Source organism: Ambystoma mexicanum, chromosome 4p (assembly GCF_040938575.1).
Source record: "Ambystoma mexicanum isolate Mex_15411 chromosome 4p, UKY_AmexF1_1, whole genome shotgun sequence".
In the NCBI taxonomy this organism is placed as follows: domain Eukaryota; kingdom Metazoa; phylum Chordata; class Amphibia; order Caudata; family Ambystomatidae; genus Ambystoma; species Ambystoma mexicanum.
This window is the reverse complement of record NC_090927.1, coordinates 797,457,346-797,477,596: the sequence shown is the minus strand read 5'-3', so window position 1 is coordinate 797,477,596 and position 20,251 is coordinate 797,457,346. Positions and strand designations below refer to the sequence as shown.

At 45.2% G+C, this 20,251-nt stretch overlaps 1 protein-coding gene across 1 annotated transcript in view; it reads right to left on the bottom strand.

Annotated features, from left to right (window-relative positions):
- NT5E (5'-nucleotidase ecto) overlaps positions 1-20,251 on the bottom strand; it is a 1,024,615-nt gene that overhangs the window by 351,744 nt on the left and 652,620 nt on the right. The window contains exon 5 of the mRNA XM_069606337.1: positions 2,588-2,742. Within this exon, the coding sequence (XP_069462438.1) occupies positions 2,588-2,742 (155 nt within the window). The remainder of the gene's footprint in view (positions 1-2,587; positions 2,743-20,251) is intronic.

The window sequence follows — 20,251 nt, the reverse complement described above, 5'->3', positions numbered from 1 at the left end:
GGCCTTGCACATATTCACAAAGGTATCTTCCTCGCGTGTTGCCGGTTTTTTGGAGGCGAGAACATCACAATCATTAGAGCACTTTATAATATTTGTTTGAATTACTTGAAAACATACATTTCATTTCGCTAGAGGCGTCTCAATTATATCCAGTCTGAGCACCTTATTCGTACACTATGTTTCAACAATTACAGTATTTAGCTATATGCATATACATTTGTAGTAAGTGAGGTAGTATTGAGGTTGGTGGAGTACATAGAAAATGACCCGCCACCGTATGTGACGGTGGTGGCATGTAAGGGGCTTAGACATACACGTGCGACAAATGCATTCTCGCACACTCTTCACATGTGCCCTCTGTATGGTTACATTCTCTTTCTTGTGTACTCTAGCAGCATTAGTTCAGTTATGGCGCGGGTCCGCGGGGTGTACGGCTTTCAATGATACATACAAAGAATAATCCCCCGGAATGCTTTTATCATTTGCACACCCCTGCAGGGGTGTGGGTCCTTCACGGCTGGTGTCATGTACGATAATTACACAATTTTACAGGTTTCTTTAGTAAAAATGGTTTTATGGAGAGGATGCATGTAATAAAAGTGGTTTTTGACATTCATATTTGGGTACCTTTCTGCTTTCATCAGATGACCATTCTACAGATCTTCCCATCGCCCAGGCCTTGCTGACCGGGTCATTCTGGGAGCAGTGATACACTGCAGACGGTGAAATGTAACAGTGTTAGTATCTTATGCTAGTTCATGTCCGTCCTGTTTGTGGGAACGTGCTCACAGCGGATCTGCCAGGGTGCTGCGGCAACAGGGAATTGAAACTCTCCGAGGGTAGGGCCGCACTACAGTGCGCCATGCTCACAGCATCTTTATTAAGCAAAATGGTTTCTGAGGCCTAGCTAAATTCAATACGTGTGGGCAATGTCTTCAGCAGGCGAGCCATCCACCATCTGGGCCCAGGTGGTAAGGAGGGGACGCCCGATGAGCCATGGCCCTCACCTGGGATGGAGATGTAGGCCAGGGGGTTCCCTTGGACCACTCCTCCCCTACAATGTCTCCCCCCATGTGATCCACCCTCATATAGCCGCCCCCAGGGTCAGGGTCAGGTAGCGGCTGCCATCCCCTAGCCACATGGGGAGAGGTCACCGTTGGGAAAGGAGTGATGACACCATCAAATTCATCACAACTTGTTCCTCAACAACAGAGCTTGGGCTAGGAAACCTACCACACTCCACATTTCTGCTAGTGTTTGAGTGGAATTCAAGAGGCCTGGAAGCACCAAACCTGGATGAGACCAGGAGGCAGATGGTGCATTGTGGCCACGCCATCTTGAAATGTAGCAGGCAAAACGTTTTTTGAGTGTAAGCTTATAATATTCATAATTAACAGAGGGCCATTTCTATGACTAGTTATCAGATATACACCATACATCTAAAATGTAAACAATCCTGTGCAGGCTTGGATAACTTAGGCAAAAACCTCATCTAGCAGGTTGCAGTGGGAACATTAGGGGGAGGGGGTTTGATTTGGAGTATATTGACATTCTAACAGGTGTTAACATAAGATATGTATTGTACCATACAAATTCTGGGCCACATGGATACCTTTTTATGTGCCAACCAACTACTCGCAGATCTCATAATCGTCTGAAATCAGAAGTGTGCCAACACACAGACTCCTTTGTTAGCAATACACATCCACCCCAGAACTGCTCCAGAGCCCACCCCAACGTGACCAAAATGCTTGAATGGCAGACTGCAAACCTTGTGACTTCTAGTTTAATCTCAAATAACTTGGGCAATGCTGCTATCTCTAGGGCAGCCACATAAAGTACCATCACTGCATTCAAACATTTCAAAAAGGACACTCGACACCATGGCTAAGTACCATGAAAACATTACTTGACCTGCCTAAAAAGTACTAATTTCTGCTAGTGTTTGAGTGGAATTCAAGAGGCCTGGAAGCACCAAACCTGGATGAGACCAGGAGGCAGATGGTGCATTGTGGCCACGCCATCTTGAAATGTAGCAGGCAAAACGTTTTTATTGGCTTGCTATTGATGTATTGTTGTCTGTAAGAGGAGGAATTAGGTGGAGTAAATCTATATTTTTTTGGTTTTAGCACAATGAAGGCACAGGGCCCGATTTGTTAATTGCCCACATGGGGAAAAATGACTTGACAAAGAAGTCGGGCCTGGAAATGACAACATTCACGAAAAAGAACTTGAAGGCTATGATACTAAGAGGAAAGAAAATAACTTGGTCTGGACTAAGAAGGGAGATTAACAGGGAGATTTATAGGTTTGAAGGGGGAAGGAAGAAACACCATCTAGGGAGGGTTCCCACTGGGTTCTGGTCAGGTCAGATGAAAAAAAGGGGCATCAAAGGCTGGCAAGTTAGTTTAGGTTTGTTGCTGTTGAGGTTGGTTGAAGGGACAGGAAGAAGGGCTATGGAGATAAAGAGGCAGAAATCTGTGAACCCAACCTGCCTCAGTGATGGGGCATTTTATCAAGCAAATTAGCTTTGTGTGACTCTTTGATCTTCACATGCCCCAACAGATCCCATATTCACTTTTCTTACCATCGCATCACAGATCATGTTGCCCATGTTGCACTCTCGGAAGCGGCACTCCACGCTCGAACCATTTAAATAGACTATTGTTTTTCCAATGATTTGGGCAGAGAACTTTTGTATATTTTTCTGCCACTCGTCCACCTCTGCTCGTAGGTGTTGATCTGAAAAGCAAAAATAATTTGCAATAAATAGGTCGCCAATGCCTACGTAAAAACTGTTTTTGGCAAAATGTTCTTCAAAGCCTTCCAGTTTCAAAAACCCCAAAGAATCTGCTTGTAGGATTACATTGAGATAATAAAGGGGCTCGTCCCAAACCCAAATTAAGATGTTGCGAGGTGTAAACTGATTAGAGGAGTAGCCAGATTTATAAAGATCGAAATTAGTACAAGTTATTCCCAGTAGGGACCCTAGTAGTAAGGAACATGTTCCTCGTAGGGGCGGAAACAGTTTCCTGGGATATCCATATCCTTGAAACAGACAATTGACCACCTCTTGCAAAACATCTTCACGAATGCCACAACCGAGAAAAGGGGGAATGGTGAATGGTGTGTTCGCAGGCAGAAGGCATTACTACCAATAGAAAAGGTCACTGCGCTGAGGAAGTTGTGCTTATTGAGGTGTCCTGCCCCTCCTTCGTCAAGACATCTGGGATAGATGGTCAAGCAAACTGTGCCAGCTTATACATACACTTACAAAGCCCTGAACTCTTTAAGAAAGCCTCTTTCAATCCTTTAATTTAATTTCTAAGTTTGATCATATACATGTATTTAACAGTGCAGACTTGATTTAAAGAAATGCCAATGTCCTTTGGTTTAATCCTTGCAATGTAGGGAAGGACGCTATTTCTGAGCACTTTCCGACCCTTACAGACCATCTTGAAACAACACTTCTTTTCACACATGAGCAAAACCAACAACTCAATGTTGAGACCCATTCAATACATAATAGCTCATTTCTAAATTTTCAGATTACCCCTCTTGGCATTGCTCACTCGCCAAACATGCAAATGTTCATTCAAGAGTTAGTGCGTTGATTCCGCACACGCCATTGTACAGACAGATTCTTGTCAGCCCTTTGGTTTCACCATCTAATAGTCCGTCCTTACTTGCTTACAAACCATCATCGATGCTGCCATTTGTGATGCCATCTTTGATGGCCTGGGTCTTAGCCTTAGCAGTGCATGGCAGCAGTGTGAGTTATCGTTACATAGTTTAGCATAATTGGCGAATGTCATGGTTTTTCGATTTTAACTTGCAACCATAACATCCTATTAGCTGAGTTTTTTCAATACATTTTCAATGAGTTTCATTGGTTTTCATTAGTGCAACCTAACCACAATGTCCCTTTATAAAAGTGTTTTCACGAATATATACATATTCAGTAATAGAACAACTTTGTTAAAGGGACGTTATGGTTAAGTTGCACAAATAAAAACCTATGAAATTGAGTAAAAAAATATTGTTAAAAGGACGTCATGTTTACAAGTAAAATCTAAAAACCTCTGAAATTCGCCAGTTATGGTAAGCTAAGCAACCATAACTCGCACCACCACTGTGCCCTGCTAAGACTAACCCAGGACATCAATGATGACATCACGTGTGTATTTATCTTTCATACAAGGGGTTGTGAATGTAATGTTGGCAAAAAAGTATCGGGGATTGTCGGGAGATGTGTAATTAACTACATTCCTCATCAGGCAATGTAGTGCCCTAAAGAACATTCCATAGCACTGTTCTTTCTAGTGCAGGAACCTACTCACACAGAAATGTAGGTATTGGCTGCAGCATACACCACAGAGGTGCTATATTTGTAATTTTCAAAAATTATATAATAAAATGGTGTATGCTTCTGTAGTAGACTTTTCCGTACTGTGAAACATGTACTACGTAGCGAATAATGCATCACTTACTACCTACTTCTACTAATACACACACAACTAAAATAGACTACAATGCATACAAATATGGGTCGTATATATGGAGAGTAAAGTAAGCAAACAAGAGGCAGTATCATGAGCAACTGTGTATAATCTACATAATTGTATGCATGCACAAAAATGATTGCTGTGTTTCAGGCCTGCTTCTTCCCCTATATATGTACATCATAAGATGCGATTAAATTCTAAGAAAAGTACTTTAAGAACATGTGAGAATAGGAATATCTATAAATGTAATTAATACCTTTTGAAAGTTAAGTTTCTGACTGTCAGTAAATAAACCCACCTGGCCTAGATGTGGCAGTGAACAAAAAGAAGGGGCTGAACATGTGATGTCATCAATGATATTTGTGATGTCATCATTGATGTCCTGGGTGTTAGTCTTAGCAGGGCACGGTGGTGGCGAGAGTTATGGTTGCTTAGCTTACCATAACTGGCGAATTTCAGGGGTTTTTAGATTTTACTTGTAACCATAACGTCCTTTTAACAACGTTTTTTTACTCAATTTGATAGGTTTTTATTAGTGCAACTTAACCATAATGTCCCTTTAACAAAGTTTTTTTTTATTACTGAATTTAACAGGTTTTTAGTAGGGCAACTTAACCCTACCGTTAAGAACGTTTTTTTTTCTAACGGGCATCGGTTTTTAGTACTGGCACATAACCATAATGTAAATTAACTTGTGACTTAATTACACACCTTGCGCAGAATGCCACATGACCATATGCTGGCGTACAGCACGGTGACTTGTTGGAGAATCTAGATTTGCAAAGCAGTAAAGTGTGGTACTAAAAAATAGGATTTGTCGTTATAATCCTTTTCCAAGATGGCCACCATAGAAAGGGAAGGCGGTTGTTCCATACATGTCCCCTCTTTACTTTCCATGGCAGCCTTGTTGGGTGTCCTGACCCACGTTTAAGCTATCATGCCACAACATTTGGTGCTGTGGGCTTAGAAAATTCAAGATGGCGGAAAACCCACATGTGCGCCGAAATCCAGGAAAGCTGCGCAGTTTGTGCGCACACCAAAATGGTTGCCTCACTTGCCACCCACCAGTGCGAGAATGAAAGGCCGGGTTGCCATGAGGGAAATGGGTTGCCAAAGGAAAAACAGTAGCGCCGGTTAGCTTCAAAGCGCTTTAAAATCACCATTGGACTACCCGCACAGTAGTCTGAAACCATTGGGAATGGCAATGCTGATTGCCAAATGCAACTTAGAATTGTGGGGAATTCATTTGTTAAATCCCAAAAATGGGTGCAGTACCAGTACTCACCACTATCCAAAAGCCGGCGTTTTAAAACCACCCTGTGTTCTCTGAAGGCAGGCTCAAAATGCCTATTTTCAAACATTGCAACCTGTGCAAAATATTCACTGAACACCAGCAGACATTTGGCAGAATGGAGTTTTGTGTGCCTACAAAATCTGGGAAATGAAGAGCCCAGAACAATGCTTATAACAAAACTGGCTGAGCTATGGAGTCAGCAGTTTAAGTTGCACTGGATTTAAAGACACTAAAATCGAAATGTTTAGATTAAATGAGTGACCTATGTTTGGTGTCACATGCCTTTGTAACTGTTGAAATGTCATAGTTTTGCACTTAGAATCAGCATTCTAACTGCATGTGTAAAATTGCAAGTTAATTTAAAAAGCAACAAAAAACATGACAGTTAGCTGAAAGTCTGGCTTAAGGAACTGAATTCTGCCTGGCAACTACCCCCATCAGGAGTGAAACTTGAGTCACAGCTGTGTTCCCAGGCCTAGCTGCCCTTTTGCTGCTCACACTAAGGATATGCCATCTATCTGATAATTGAATTACCTGTGCTCTACAGGAGCTCTGAACAAAGCCTGTCTTGACTCATGCAAAGGTTTTATTACAGCGGTCGTAAAATGTAGCTTCCTCTTGGCAGAAGCTGGGAGGGGCATTGCCTGTGAGAGCAAGCTGGCTTGGCAGAACTGGAAAAACCAGAAATTCAACCTTGTGCTGAGGGTAAACCACACCCCTTTGGAGCCAGAACATAACTTTAAAAAGATGGATCACTCATAGTACGGACATGTGAAAATTTTATAAATGACACCATAATTCTTGTGATTTTTCTGCCCACATTTTAAGAGGTTTTTCGACCCGGTGGCATGTTCAGGGGGGTGTTAGCGGAAAAGTGGATATTACTCTAAATGTATGCATGTTAAAAATCTGAAACTTCATCAGTTAATGTCCATACTCCCTGCGCACATGTATGTAAAGTTGGGTCAATGTCAGAAATTGAAAAATCAGTTAAAAAGTCAATTATGTGCCATTTCTGAATGCAAGCTCTTAGAAACAGCAGATTTGGACAGAGACATGGCTAAATTCAGCCACACCATGTATATGTAATTTCAAGCAACTGTGTAACTGTGAAATATGTCTTTTATTATCAAATATAGAATGTGTGCAATCTGACAGAGGAGTGTCCTATCTGCAAGCCATAAAATGACATCCCTCTGACTCACAGTTCATTCCCCAATCAAGTGGGGAATGGAAATTTGACCAATGACAAGTGAGAGGGGCGAGTTTAGTTATGACCAAACACACACACCCACTTGCAGAACATATAAATGGACCACTGAAACTTAGGTAGAGACCTTCAAATCCATTTGCAGCTGGAAGCTCTGCCGGGAAAATCCATACTTACCTCCATCAACCTTCAGAGAGCAACATAGAGACTTCAAATCCATCAGGCCAGACCAGAAGCAGAGTAGAGCTGACCTGTTAGCAGAACCAGAGAGAGCTGACCCAGATCACTGTGAAGTGCAGAGACCAGAGGCAAGTCTAAAATCTGACCAGATCCGTGGCGTGGCCCATTTCACTCAAGAATATAGTGTGAGTACCTAGAAAACTGTGCAGATCCAATCTCCTAGTTAAAATAATATAATTCAACCTATTTTAATCTAAGTAGAACTGTCTCCTAACTGTCACCTGTCATTTGTAAAGCTGTCACTTGTCATTTTCTAGTTGCAAGCTGCACTTGTCTTTTTGAACTTTAAAATTTCAAATCTGAAAAACAACCTTTATTTAATCGCTCATATCTCTGCGACCGTTTGTGCTAGAGACTTGCAGTAACTTTCATTTGAAAGCTTAGAATCTTAGCTTTGAATCGCACATTCCTACCCCTTATAGTTTTACCGTAATCGTGGAACACGCATTCGCGAATTTTGCCGCGATTTGCAAATTTCTTCACGTGTAAAAAGCTGCTGCTGCTTGCCTTCCATTTGCCAGAAATTCGTTTAACCTGCTAACTATCCCTGCATCGTTGCTAGTGTGAGCCTGGACTAATATTAACTAGATACCACTCACCCTGAACCTCTGAAAGGGAATTAAAAGCATTTCCAGCATATTTCTCATCCATTGCTAGCACATATCAAAGCATTTTGCCTGTGTTTTCAAAACTCCTATCTGTTTTCTGTAAGCTTGCTGGGATTGAACTGAATCACATTTGATTGCATTTCTGAGAACTGTGTGCTTCCTTCCATTTCCTTGCATTGCATCAAGGGGGGGAGGGGATTGCCAGAGAAAAGTGATTACATTGTTTTGCTGAAATCATATCAAGTTGTTTTCTATACTGCATTTCATTCATTCAACCTTGCATTTCCTTGAACCTTATAAAGCATTCTCTACCACATTATACTTCTGTACCTATTTACCAGTGTGCTACCTTATCCATTTCATGTCAACTCCTTATTGATTATAGAGAAGCGTGTTAGTGCCAGATTCTCTGTTGTTAATCTTTATCATATCAGATTAAGTGTGCTAGTCAATTATTAATTTATTATAAAGTGTGATATATATATATATTTTAATTTATCAAATAAACCTTTTAACTTGCAAAACAGAACTACTTCTTGGCTCAGTGGGGTGAGGGGGATTCCAAGAGAGGGGTGTGATATAGGGGTAGTCATCCAGAACGCATGAACTGGACATAAAGGTATATCAATAAGGGTTTTCTTTCAATACTATAAACTAGGCGCTGACTTAGCTGTAGTGTTGAATTGAATCCTCTTACAAATTGGGGGCTCGAGCCGAGACGTTGGGTTAGATTTACCACTTGTGCAGCTTAATACAGTGTGCTAACTGACGGGATACATACATCCGGTCGGATCACCACGCTGCATTACGCTGTGAAGCATTCCTCAAAAGGGACACTCCAAGAAAAGTTCTGTTCTGCAAAAATAAAATACTAACTTCTGTAAGTCAGGACAGAGACCAATCTCTAGAATGACGACCTTGGTAGATATGAAAATAGCCAGAGAGCACTTCTTACATAAACTATTTGTGAGAGGTGAATGGGTTGAGCAGGGCCAGGATGCCTGGTTGCAGGCCATCACGCGAGAGGTCACTGAAACAGGGTCAGACTTATGGAGAGATCAGGGTCCATTACATGTGGCCCTGAGTGAACTATATATAGCTCCTAAAGCCAAAGAGGAACACAATAAGATTGCCAGGATAGCAGCATACCTGTACCTATATATGGGAGACATGCAGGATAGATGTGCTGAAAGCCAAAATCTGGCAAATAGGCAACAGATGGTGTTAGAGAAGGTCCAATCTGACCTGGTCTCTTCTGAGCAGAGGCTGCAGAGGAGCCAGGAGTCAGAAACTGACAGCAGACTGTACATCACTAAAATGAAGGAGGATATGGATGTGCTGCAAAAGGAAAAGTCAGAACAGGATACCAGATTTCTGGCCTTGCAGAAGGAACACCAAGAAGATTTGGACTCCCTACTGCAAAGCCAGAAAAAGCTGGAGCAACAGCTAGACTTCAATAGGGCATGTGCTGAGCAGGTAGTCACCCTGCAAAGCCACCTAGATAGAGAGAAGGCAGAGAGCAATAAACTGATTTTGAAAGACCTGGATACCCAGACAGAGTTTGACCAGGAGCGCCAGAAAGCTGGTACCTTCCAAAGGCAGAGGGACGACCTGGCGGCACAAATGCAGGCTCTTAGTCAGGAAAGAGACGCCATAGGCCAGGAAGTCTGCCATTTAAAAAGGAAAATGGAAGAAAATCACCTGTCCCTCCAGGGGCTGGGTGACCTCCAAAAAGAAAACCAGACCTTGTTAGAGCACACCAGGAGGGTGGAAGAGGCTCTGGCAAGAAAGGAGCAGGCCAATAGGGACATTGCCCAGGAGGTAACCCTCCTGCAGCAAAGACTGGCCCAGTACTCCAGGACCAATCAGGAAGCACAGAGAGAGAATGAGGCTCTCTGCCAACACAATGATAGGCTCCAACAACAGGTAGCGATGCAGGAGAGACTGATAGAGTCTAGTAAGGCCTTAACTGAGGAACTGAAGGCACAAATGCAGGCTCTTGCATTGCAACAGGGAGCAGGGGGGGATAGAGATGAGGTTCGCTGGGAAATGGAAACTCCGGAGCATAACCTCAGGAGCCCTAGTACCAGAGGCCCTCATACCTCTCAGTCCCTGGACTCTGCCACCCCCATGTCCCCTGGCGCACGTGAGCACAGGGCCACAGGGATGGCAGATTACTATCCAGCTAAGAGTATGGGTCTCATAGGCCAGTACCACCCAGGAATGGAGGGGTGGGCATCCGGGTATGGGCACCCAAGTACAGTACAGTTTAGTGGGGAACCCCGGGAGAATAGGCCCATTAAGGGCATCCTGAAAACCTCTGCCCAGTTAGGTCAGTGGGGGGGGTACCCATCAAATCCTGGCAGCAAGGAGGAATCTGAAGACTCCTCTGAACTGAGCAGGACACAGGAGACCAGGTCCCCACATTCTGCCAGCCATTCCCAGGCTCGCAGAATCCGGGAAAACCTGGAAGAACAGACGGGAACCTCTGGGAGCAGTGCCTCTGAGTCCGAGGACGAATGGACAAGGGTTACCCGAACCAAAAGGGCCAATAAGGCAAAAAGGGCCTTGCTTAAGGACCCCTTAAAACAGATTAAGGCGATCAGGAGCGCCATCACGCCTTACCATAAGAACGCTAAGTATTCTGTTTGGGAGCACTTAGAGTTGTTTGAACAAATGATGGAGACTTTCCATTTGAAGGACAGCCAAAGCTGTATTCAGTATGTAAAGTGGACCTTCTCCCCGGAATACTCCAGTTTCTTTGCGGGGCTGGAGGACCAAAATCATTTAAGATGGTCCACCTATAAGGCGGCCATCTTGAAACATTTTTCTGTTCACAGAAATCCTCAAGAGGCTCGCAAGGCAGCCTACAATTTGCAATGTGGGGAGGATCAGGCCCCACAAGAATTTGTGCAAGAACTGAAACGTGCTTTTGCGCAGACCACCAGAAGGGTGCGCACAGATAGTAGAGAGTTCATTAATACGTTTTTCCATGCCTTGCCCAAATATATCATGACCCAGCTCGTGAGGGATTTTCACGAGAAAAGATCTTTAGACTGGGTCATTGAACAGGCTACCCGGATCTATGAGGTGCAGAAACCGATAGATAGCAAAAGTAATGCCCAGAAAAACCCCAAAGCCAACAGCACCCCTGCTGCTGCCAAGGTGGCAGAGGTAAAGGTCACCCCCGTTTTGGATTTGGAGATAGGGGGGCCTAAAAACCTACCTGCACCTAATAATGCTAGGCCCAGAAGGTCCTCGGGCCAGTCACAGACAGGGAGCCAGGGAGGCAGCCCCACAAATGGGGTCCCTCGCTCTCCTGATTATGTAAGTCCCCGTTACAAGGGAAATCGACCCATCCTGGGTTATGAGTGGACTCCTCCAGCCCAAGGGGGGGGATCCAGCCAAGCACCTAACCCAGGGAACTTCCCTCCAAACTTCCCACAGGAGGGCAGAAATTTACCAAACCCTGGGCAGAACTTTTTCCCCAGATATCCACCCGACTTTCAGCCCCAAAACCATCCATCCTTCTTTCCCCAATTCCCTGAGCCCAGACCACTGAATCCGGGAGAGGGGAGGCCAAGGGTGGAGGGGTACCCAAATCTTCCCAACCAGGGGTACTACCAGAGGAGGGACAGCTACCCTTCCCGGGATCAGCCCAGGGGAGAAAACAGGGCCCCGTATCAGCCTGAGCGGGTTTCCCAGTTAGAGCGCCAGGTTCAAAACATGGCGCGGGATATGGGTCACATACTGAGGGCTCAGCAGAACCCTCAGATCGGCATGCCGGCGCAGAACGTACCCAACTCTGGACCTGGTGCTCCAGAACAATGACGGGGGCAGCACCCCGATAACACACCGGTTCCCAGGGAGGAGGCACAAAGGGAAGGGGGGTGTAAAGCCTTGGAGGAAGCTTCCTTCCTCACTTGTAAACAGCCCCTGGAAACCCAGGAACCGGAAACAAAATCTCTTGCCCCTGAAAGTCTGCCTCCTAAGGAGCAGAGGGGGGGTAGGAGAAACAAAAGACCCAAACAGACTCAGTTTGAGGAGGAGGTACAGATCTTCCAATTTGAGGGAGAGGGATCCTCAGAGGATCCTGAGAAAAGGATCTTCTCCTTCAGAGAGGGGGGAACTCCTCCCAAAGAAAAATGGGTCCCTAGGGATGCAAATCCAGACTGGGGAGATGTGGAGACTGAGCTACCGCCGCCCACCATCTCATCCCAGAACCAACCGCAAGAAAATCCCCTGGTTCAAACCCATCCTGGTGACTGCCTCCAAAAAGGGGGGGCGGCCCAGAACCGGAGCCAGGGGAACCCACAATGGCTCTGATCTCCAGTTGCCAACTTTTTCTTTCAGATTCCCAAGGCTCTCCACAGAATTCTGCCCAAAATTCTTCTCTCGCGATGTCCAAAACCAGAAAGTTAGCCCACCAGTTGTCCAAAAATGTGCATTATCTGTGCCCCCTTGAGGAGAAGGAGGGAAGATATTATGCCCCGGTACAAGTACAGGGGCAGGGTACAATCTCAGCACTGGTGGACACTGGATCTCAAGCTACCCTTCTGTCCAGAAGGGCCTTTGATGAACTGAATGCAGGAAGGGGAGAGAATTACCAAATTCCTCTCACCTCTCTTCCCGGACAACTCCAGAACTTTGACGGGAAGGAAATTCCTGTCGAGGGGACGGCAGATTTGGACATTAAAATTGGGTGACACAAGCTGAAACACCCGGTCATAGTTGTGACCCCAGAGGGCACCCCTTGTTTACTAGGGAATGACCTCCTGAGAAGGTTGTCACCCCTAATAGATTGCGTAAACAAGGTCCTCTGGACCCAGACTAGCCGACCAATAAAATTAAAACAGAGTGTCAACCATGTTAGTTTGAACGGCACCTGCCACATGGTTGAACAAAAATCTGACCAAGTAGAATTTCACTTCCAGAACAACCAGATTCCAGACGTGACAGTAATAGCAGTAGGACAACAGACTGGTGATGGGGGGTCCTCTCTGTTTCTGAAAATCAACCTTCCTTCCAGTTTAAGGTGGTATTCCACGCTGGAAGGAAACACTCTGAAATTCTATACTAATCCACAATCAGGAACTCCCACTCCTATAGTCCAGAAAGATGTGAAATCAGCTCAAAGCCTGGCTGATATTCAGCAAATTGGAGAGCAGTTGTTCATCCCTGTTCAGTTAAATGATGGGAAGGACTCTGTTCTCGCTCGAGTGTGTGTGAACAACGGTAAGAGCTTCATCAGCGAAGCCATGTTTCGCCAACTCCCAAAAGATCCAGCCATTCCCACCTTCAAACTGATAGACAAATGGGAAATGGACCTGGAAGCACCTAATTCCAAACATCTCCTGCCAAGCAGGTGTATGCTCAAAATCTCCATTGGCAACAAGAGCATAGTCCATAATTGTTGGGTCGTGCGAGACGTCCCTGCCGCCTTTTACGTAGGCAGTGACATTCTCAATCGCTTTGCCATTAGTTTGGACCTAATAAACTTCAAAGCTTGGTCCCGATTAGCGGATAATCCCATGGGCTTTGATGATCCAGAAAAAGCATTTAGGTCAGCTCAATTGCTACCTTATGCAGTTGAAACTGAGACTAAAGAGGAAGTCACCATCCCAGAAAGGACCCGACAATTCTCCCTGGAAGTGAAAGTTAAAAGGGGACAAGAGTTGAAAAACCCTGATGCTTACATACATCTAAATGCGTCTCTCCAACAGCAAGGGTTGGGGGTAAACCCAACTCCATTAGTCAACATAGAACATGACACCATTCTAATAGAGGTGGATAACAGCGACTTAAAGAGTATTACTCTAGCCGCAGGCACCATTATTGGAATGGCGGTTGATGACCGACATTTTTCCATTGATTTAGGTAATGAACTGTTAGGGCCAATCCCCAAGGACTGCTTTGACAGTGACAGTGATGACAATACAACACCAGACAGGATTTTTACCCGGCATGGGGGGAACTTCCTGGTGTACACTTCTTGCCCTTATGGTAAGGAAGATGTGACTTGTGACTTCAGGAGGGATGAGGTGATTTTCCAGGTACATGAGGGCTGCCTTTCCCACCTGAAGCCTCCGGTCCAAATCAGCACTCTGACCAGGGACTTCTCCACCCAGCTGGAGGAGGCCGCGGAAATAGCCAAACCAGAAGTCTTTCCAGGCTTCAGGCAGATGGTGGAAGAGAGAGTCAACCTAGCTGATGCCTGTGTGACTCTGGAACAAAAGCAAAAGTTGAAACAAGTTTTCTTGGATTTCCAAGATCTCTTTGCGGTAGACTCATATGACTGTGGTCGCACTGACATCCACACAACAACAATCCCCACGGACCCTGGCATGACTCCTGTGTTTGTGAAGCAATATCGCTTGCCTCTCGCATCAATGGAGTCCCTTACTGAAATAATTAAGAACCTTGAGTCCCGGGGAATAATCCGTCCAGTCCACAGCACCTTCAATAATCCGGTGCTGGGAATATTGAAGCCAAACGGCCAGTGGAGACTCTGTGCCGACCTCAGGGAGCTCAACAAACGGGTCCATACTTCCCGATGGCCTCTGCCCTACATTGACCAAGGGCTGGCCCAGATCCAGGGGTCACAGGTATTCACTGCAATAGACCTGACCAGTGGATACTGGACTGTGCCTGTCAGTAGGGAGGACCAATACAAGCTGGCTTTTACCTTTGGGGGCCAGCAGTACACCTGGACCCGGACTCCCTTCGGATACCTCAACTCCGGCAATGAATTCAACATTTTTCTACACAAGGCCATGCCTGACTTGGGTGCAAGGGGTAACCTGGCTTATGTAGATGATGTCCTCATCAAAAGTTCATCTGTGGAGGAACACATAGCGGAGATCCGTTATGTTCTGACACAGTTGAGGGCTGCCGGAGCAAAACTTTCCTTTCAGAAAGCACAGTGGTGTAGAACCCGTGTTAATTTCTTGGGGCATGAGATTACTCCTCAGGGTCTCTGTCCCCAGGAAAAGAAAGTGGAAGCACTTCAGAAACTGAAAGACCCCACAACTCTGCGGGAACTAAGGAGCCTCCTTGGACTGACTAATTACAGCAGAAAGTTCATTGAGGGCTACGCAGAGATCACCAGACCCCTGATTCATCTCCTGAAGGGGGGGGGTCAAGTGGGAATGGGGTCCAGAACAAGCCGAGGCGGTAAAACAACTCAAAAGAAGCCTCTCACAAGCGCCTTGCCTAGCTTACCCTGTCAGAAACAAGGAGTTCTTCCTGGAGACGGGGTTCTCTAATACGTGCTTGACGGCATTATTATACCAAAAGCATGACAAGGTCAATAAAGTAATCTCCTATACGAGCAAAACTTTATCCTCTGTGGAGGAAAAATTCAACGATTGTGAGAAGGCACTCCTGGCAACGGTGTGGGCATTGAAGAATTACCGCCCGTTTATCCAGGGGGAACACATCATAGTGGAGACTCCACACCAGCCTCTGCAATATCTCCAAAGTGACAGAATCCGGGCCGGAAATGTGAGTAATTCCCGAATTACTTCCTGGATTCTGTCAATGCAAGGCTTTCCTGTGGAGGTCCGATATGGCCAAAACAAGAAGAGTCCACTCGCGCAAGGTCTGGCTGACTTGCATGATTGTGCCAGAGAAAACTGTCTCGAGGACGAAAGTCTAAAAATAAAGGACAACATGGAGGCATACCTTAATTCCCCCCACAAAGTCTTTGAAGAGGACAAGTGTGAGGGAATGCCCACTGTCTATGTGGATGGATGCTCTTACCATGTTGACAACGACGGGGAGAAAGAACTGGTGGCCGGCGTAGGGAATGCATGGGTGAATGAGTCCCCAGAACCCTCCGCTGGATACAAAATTGGTCCCCGAAGTAGTCAGGTGGCAGAATTGATGGCTGTGCATCAGGCCATCCTCACTGCTGTCCAGCATCAACTCCACGAACTGGTCATAATCACAGATTCGGATTATGTACGGAACGGGTTCGTGGAGCACCTGGTTAATTGGAAAACCAGAGGCATGTTATGTGCTAACAACAAACCCTTGAAACATGGGAAGTTGATCCAAAACATTGATGATCTGGTCACATCGAATGAGATGACCATCTATTGGAAAAAGATCAAGGGTCATTCCAAAGTAGAGGGACCAGACAAAACTGGAAATGACTTAGCTGATCAGCTGGCCAAAACCGGGGCCATCCAAGGGGATCTAATTGAGATTGAGTCCCTGTTGGGGGAAATCCAGGTCACTGCCATCACTAGGTCCCAGACAAATGCTCACAACGACCTTTCAATTGCACAATGGAGTAAGGAGACCCCTGATGCTGATTTGATTACAGCTCAGAAGGGGGATCCAATAATTGGTAAATTTTACCAGCACCTTGAGGACCCTGAGAACTTTCCCCTGACGGATACCGATTACATTGGGAAAGAGGACCTAAGAGTGTTGATGAAATGTCCAAAAATGTTCCGGATCCAAGACGGTTTGTTGGTAAGGAAATCCAAAGCTGGCCACGATCAGTGGGTGGTTCCTACCTCATTCCGAAGCCTGATGTTAAGTCACGCCCATGATGCGGCCACCGCCGGTCATAGGGGGTTTCACACAACATTGGAAATCTTAAGAGAGGTTGCATACTGGCCACACATGGGGCAGGACCTCGACCAATATTTGAAGGGTTGTCTTGTGTGCACAATTTCAGCCGACATCCCTCACACATCGGGCGCCGTTACAAAAGAGGGGAATGACACTGCCATGGTCAGATTTACAAATCGACTTTGTAGGCCCTGTGATTCGCTCGGCTAGGGGGAATAAGTACATGTTGACTGTGACATGCTTGTTTACCAAGTGGGTGGAATGTCTCCCAGCCCCAAATTGCAAGGCAGAAACCGCAGCTGCCTTGATGATTAACCACATCTTTTCCCGTTTTGGTCTACCTCAAAGGATTGAGTCAGACAGAGGTAGCCACTTCACCAGTGAAGTAATGACAAAGATGTGGGAGATACTGGGGGTCAAGAGAAAGCTACACATTGCTTATAGACCAGCTTCTTCTGGGGCAGTAGAGAGATATAACCGGACAATTGTGAGCATATTAAAGAAGTTTGTGGCAGATTCTGGGCCAAGTTGGGATATCCGATTACCCCTGGTCCTAATGGCCATCAGATCTACCCCTTCATCTGCAACCAAAATGTCACCATTTGAGTTGATGACTGGGCGCAAGATGGTGCTTCCTCAGCATTTGCTCTACAGGACCCAAGAGCAGACACTGATAAATGCCTCCACTACTCATGAGTATGTGGAGAATTTAAGGAAACACCTCCAACATGCTTTTGCTTATGCTCAGCGGAATCTAGAAAGATCAGCTGATAGCATGAAGACCCACTATGACCTGAAAATTTCCAGGAAGGAATATCAGGTGGGGGACCGGGTCTATCTATACAACTTCCAAAGGAACCAGGCTAAGCAGCGCAAATTTTTGCCTACATGGAAGGGACCATTCGAGATCATAGACAAAATCTCCCCTGTGGCCTACAAAATCCACATCCCCAAAGGTCCTTTGGCAGAGGGAGAAGACAAGTGGGTCCACATAAACCAGTTGAAATGTTGCCATCCCAGGCACACTCTGCAACAACTGGAGGAATCCTCTGGAATCCTAGCGGGTACTGTCTCAGACTAATTCAGTTCCAATCATAAAACATACCACATCTAGTCTCTAAAATATTGTGATTTGCATGAAACTGTCTCTTAGTTATATTGTTTTTTATCAAAATAAGAATGTAATGTTTCGTCATGATGAAATGCATATGCTGTCCCACCATCTCAACAGTGGTGGAAAAACGTCTATGAGTAGGTATTGCCGCTCTTCCTTTGTCGTCCTAGGAGAAAGAAGACCTTGAGACTGGCCAAGGAGGACGATCCGGAGACCGGGAACGAAGATCCAATGGGCCCAGTGGACCGCCCAATATTCCCATCAGGACCGGCGAGGAGGACCGATCGATCAGTACCGGATGGAGAAGAAGATGCTGAACTGTGCGATCTACAGAGTAGGAAGAAGATTATGCGGACAGACCGGTGTGTGGGTCAAAACCCTTGGGCACGCGACTCCCCATCGACTCAAATTCAAAGTGCAGTCGCGTGGGGGGGCTTGTTGGGTGTCCTGACCCACGTTTAAGCTATCATGCCACAACATTTGGTGCTGTGGGCTTAGAAAATTCAAGATGGCGGAAAACCCACATGTGCGCCGAAATCCAGGAAAGCTGCGCAGTTTGTGCGCACACCAAAATGGTTGCCTCACTTGCCACCCACCAGTGCGAGAATGAAAGGCCGGGTTGCCATGAGGGAAATGGGTTGCCAAAGGAAAAACAGTAGCGCCGGTTAGCTTCAAAGCGCTTTAAAATCACCATTGGACTACCCGCACAGTAGTCTGAAACCATTGGGAATGGCAATGCTGATTGCCAAATGCAACTTAGAATTGTGGGGAATTCATTTGTTAAATCCCAAAAATGGGTGCAGTACCAGTACTCACCACTATCCAAAAGCCGGCGTTTTAAAACCACCCTGTGTTCTCTGAAGGCAGGCTCAAAATGCCTATTTTCAAACATTGCAACCTGTGCAAAATATTCACTGAACACCAGCAGACATTTGGCAGAATGGAGTTTTGTGTGCCTACAAAATCTGGGAAATGAAGAGCCCAGAACAATGCTTATAACAAAACTGGCTGAGCTATGGAGTCAGCAGTTTAAGTTGCACTGGATTTAAAGACACTAAAATCGAAATGTTTAGATTAAATGAGTGACCTATGTTTGGTGTCACATGCCTTTGTAACTGTTGAAATGTCATAGTTTTGCACTTAGAATCAGCATTCTAACTGCATGTGTAAAATTGCAAGTTAATTTAAAAAGCAACAAAAAACATGACAGTTAGCTGAAAGTCTGGCTTAAGGAACTGAATTCTGCCTGGCAACTACCCCCATCAGGACTGAAACTTGAGTCACAGCTGTGTTCCCAGGCCTAGTTGCCCTTTTGCTGCTCACACTAAGGATATGCCATCTATCTGATAATTGAATTACCTGTGCTCTACAGGAGCTCTGAACAAAGCCTGTCTTGACTCATGCAAAGGTTTTATTACAGCGGTCGTAAAATGTAGCTTCCTCTTGGCAGAAGCTGGGAGGGGCATTGCCTGTGAGAGCAAGCTGGCTTGGCAGAACTGGAAAAACCAGAAATTCAACCTTGTGCTGAGGGTAAACCACACCCCTTTGGAGCCAGAACATAACTTTAAAAAGATGGATCACTCATAGTACGGACATGTGAAAATTTTATAAATGACACCATAATTCTTGTGATTTTTCTGCCCACATTTTAAGAGGTTTTTCGACCCGGTGGCATGTTCAGGGGGGTGTTAGCGGAAAAGTGGATATTACTCTAAATGTATGCATGTTAAAAATCTGAAACTTCATCAGTTAATGTCCACACTCCCTGCGCACATGTATGTAAAGTTGGGTCAATGTCAGAAATTGAAAAATCAGTTAAAAAGTCAATTATGTGCCATTTCTGAATGCAAGCTCTTAGAAACAGCAGATTTGGACAGAGACATGGCTAAATTCAGCCACACCATGTATATGTAATTTCAAGCAACTGTGTAACTGTGAAATATGTCTTTTATTATCAAATATAGAATGTGTGCAATCTGACAGAGGAGTGTCCTATCTGCAAGCCATAAAATGACATCCCTCTGACTCACAGTTCATTCCCCAATCAAGTGGGGAATGGAAATTTGACCAATGACAAGTGAGAGGGGCGAGTTTAGTTATGACCAAACACACACACCCACTTGCAGAACATATAAACGGACCACTGAAACTTAGGTAGAGACCTTCAAATCCATTTGCAGCTGGAAGCTCTGCCGGGAAAATCCATACTTACCTCCATCAACCTTCAGAGAGCAACATAGAGACTTCAAATCCATCAGGCCAGACCAGAAGCAGAGTAGAGCTGACCTGTTAGCAGAACCAGAGAGAGCTGACCCAGATCACTGTGAAGTGCAGAGACCAGAGGCGAGTCTAAAATCTGACCAGATCCGTGGCGTGGCCCATTTCACTCAAGAATATAGTGTGAGTACCTAGAAAACTGTGCAGATCCAATCTCCGAGTTAAAATAATATAATTCAACCTATTTTAATCTAAGTAGAACTGTCTCCTAACTGTCACCTGTCATTTGTAAAGCTGTCACTTTTCATTTTCTAGTTGCAAGCTGCACTTGTCTTTTTGAACTTTAAAATTTCAAATCTGAAAAACGACCTTTATTTAAATCGCTCATATCTCTGCGACCGTTTGTGCTAGAGACTTGCAGTAACTTTTATTTGAAAGCTTAGAATCTTAGCTTTGAATCGCACCAGGAACCACATTCCT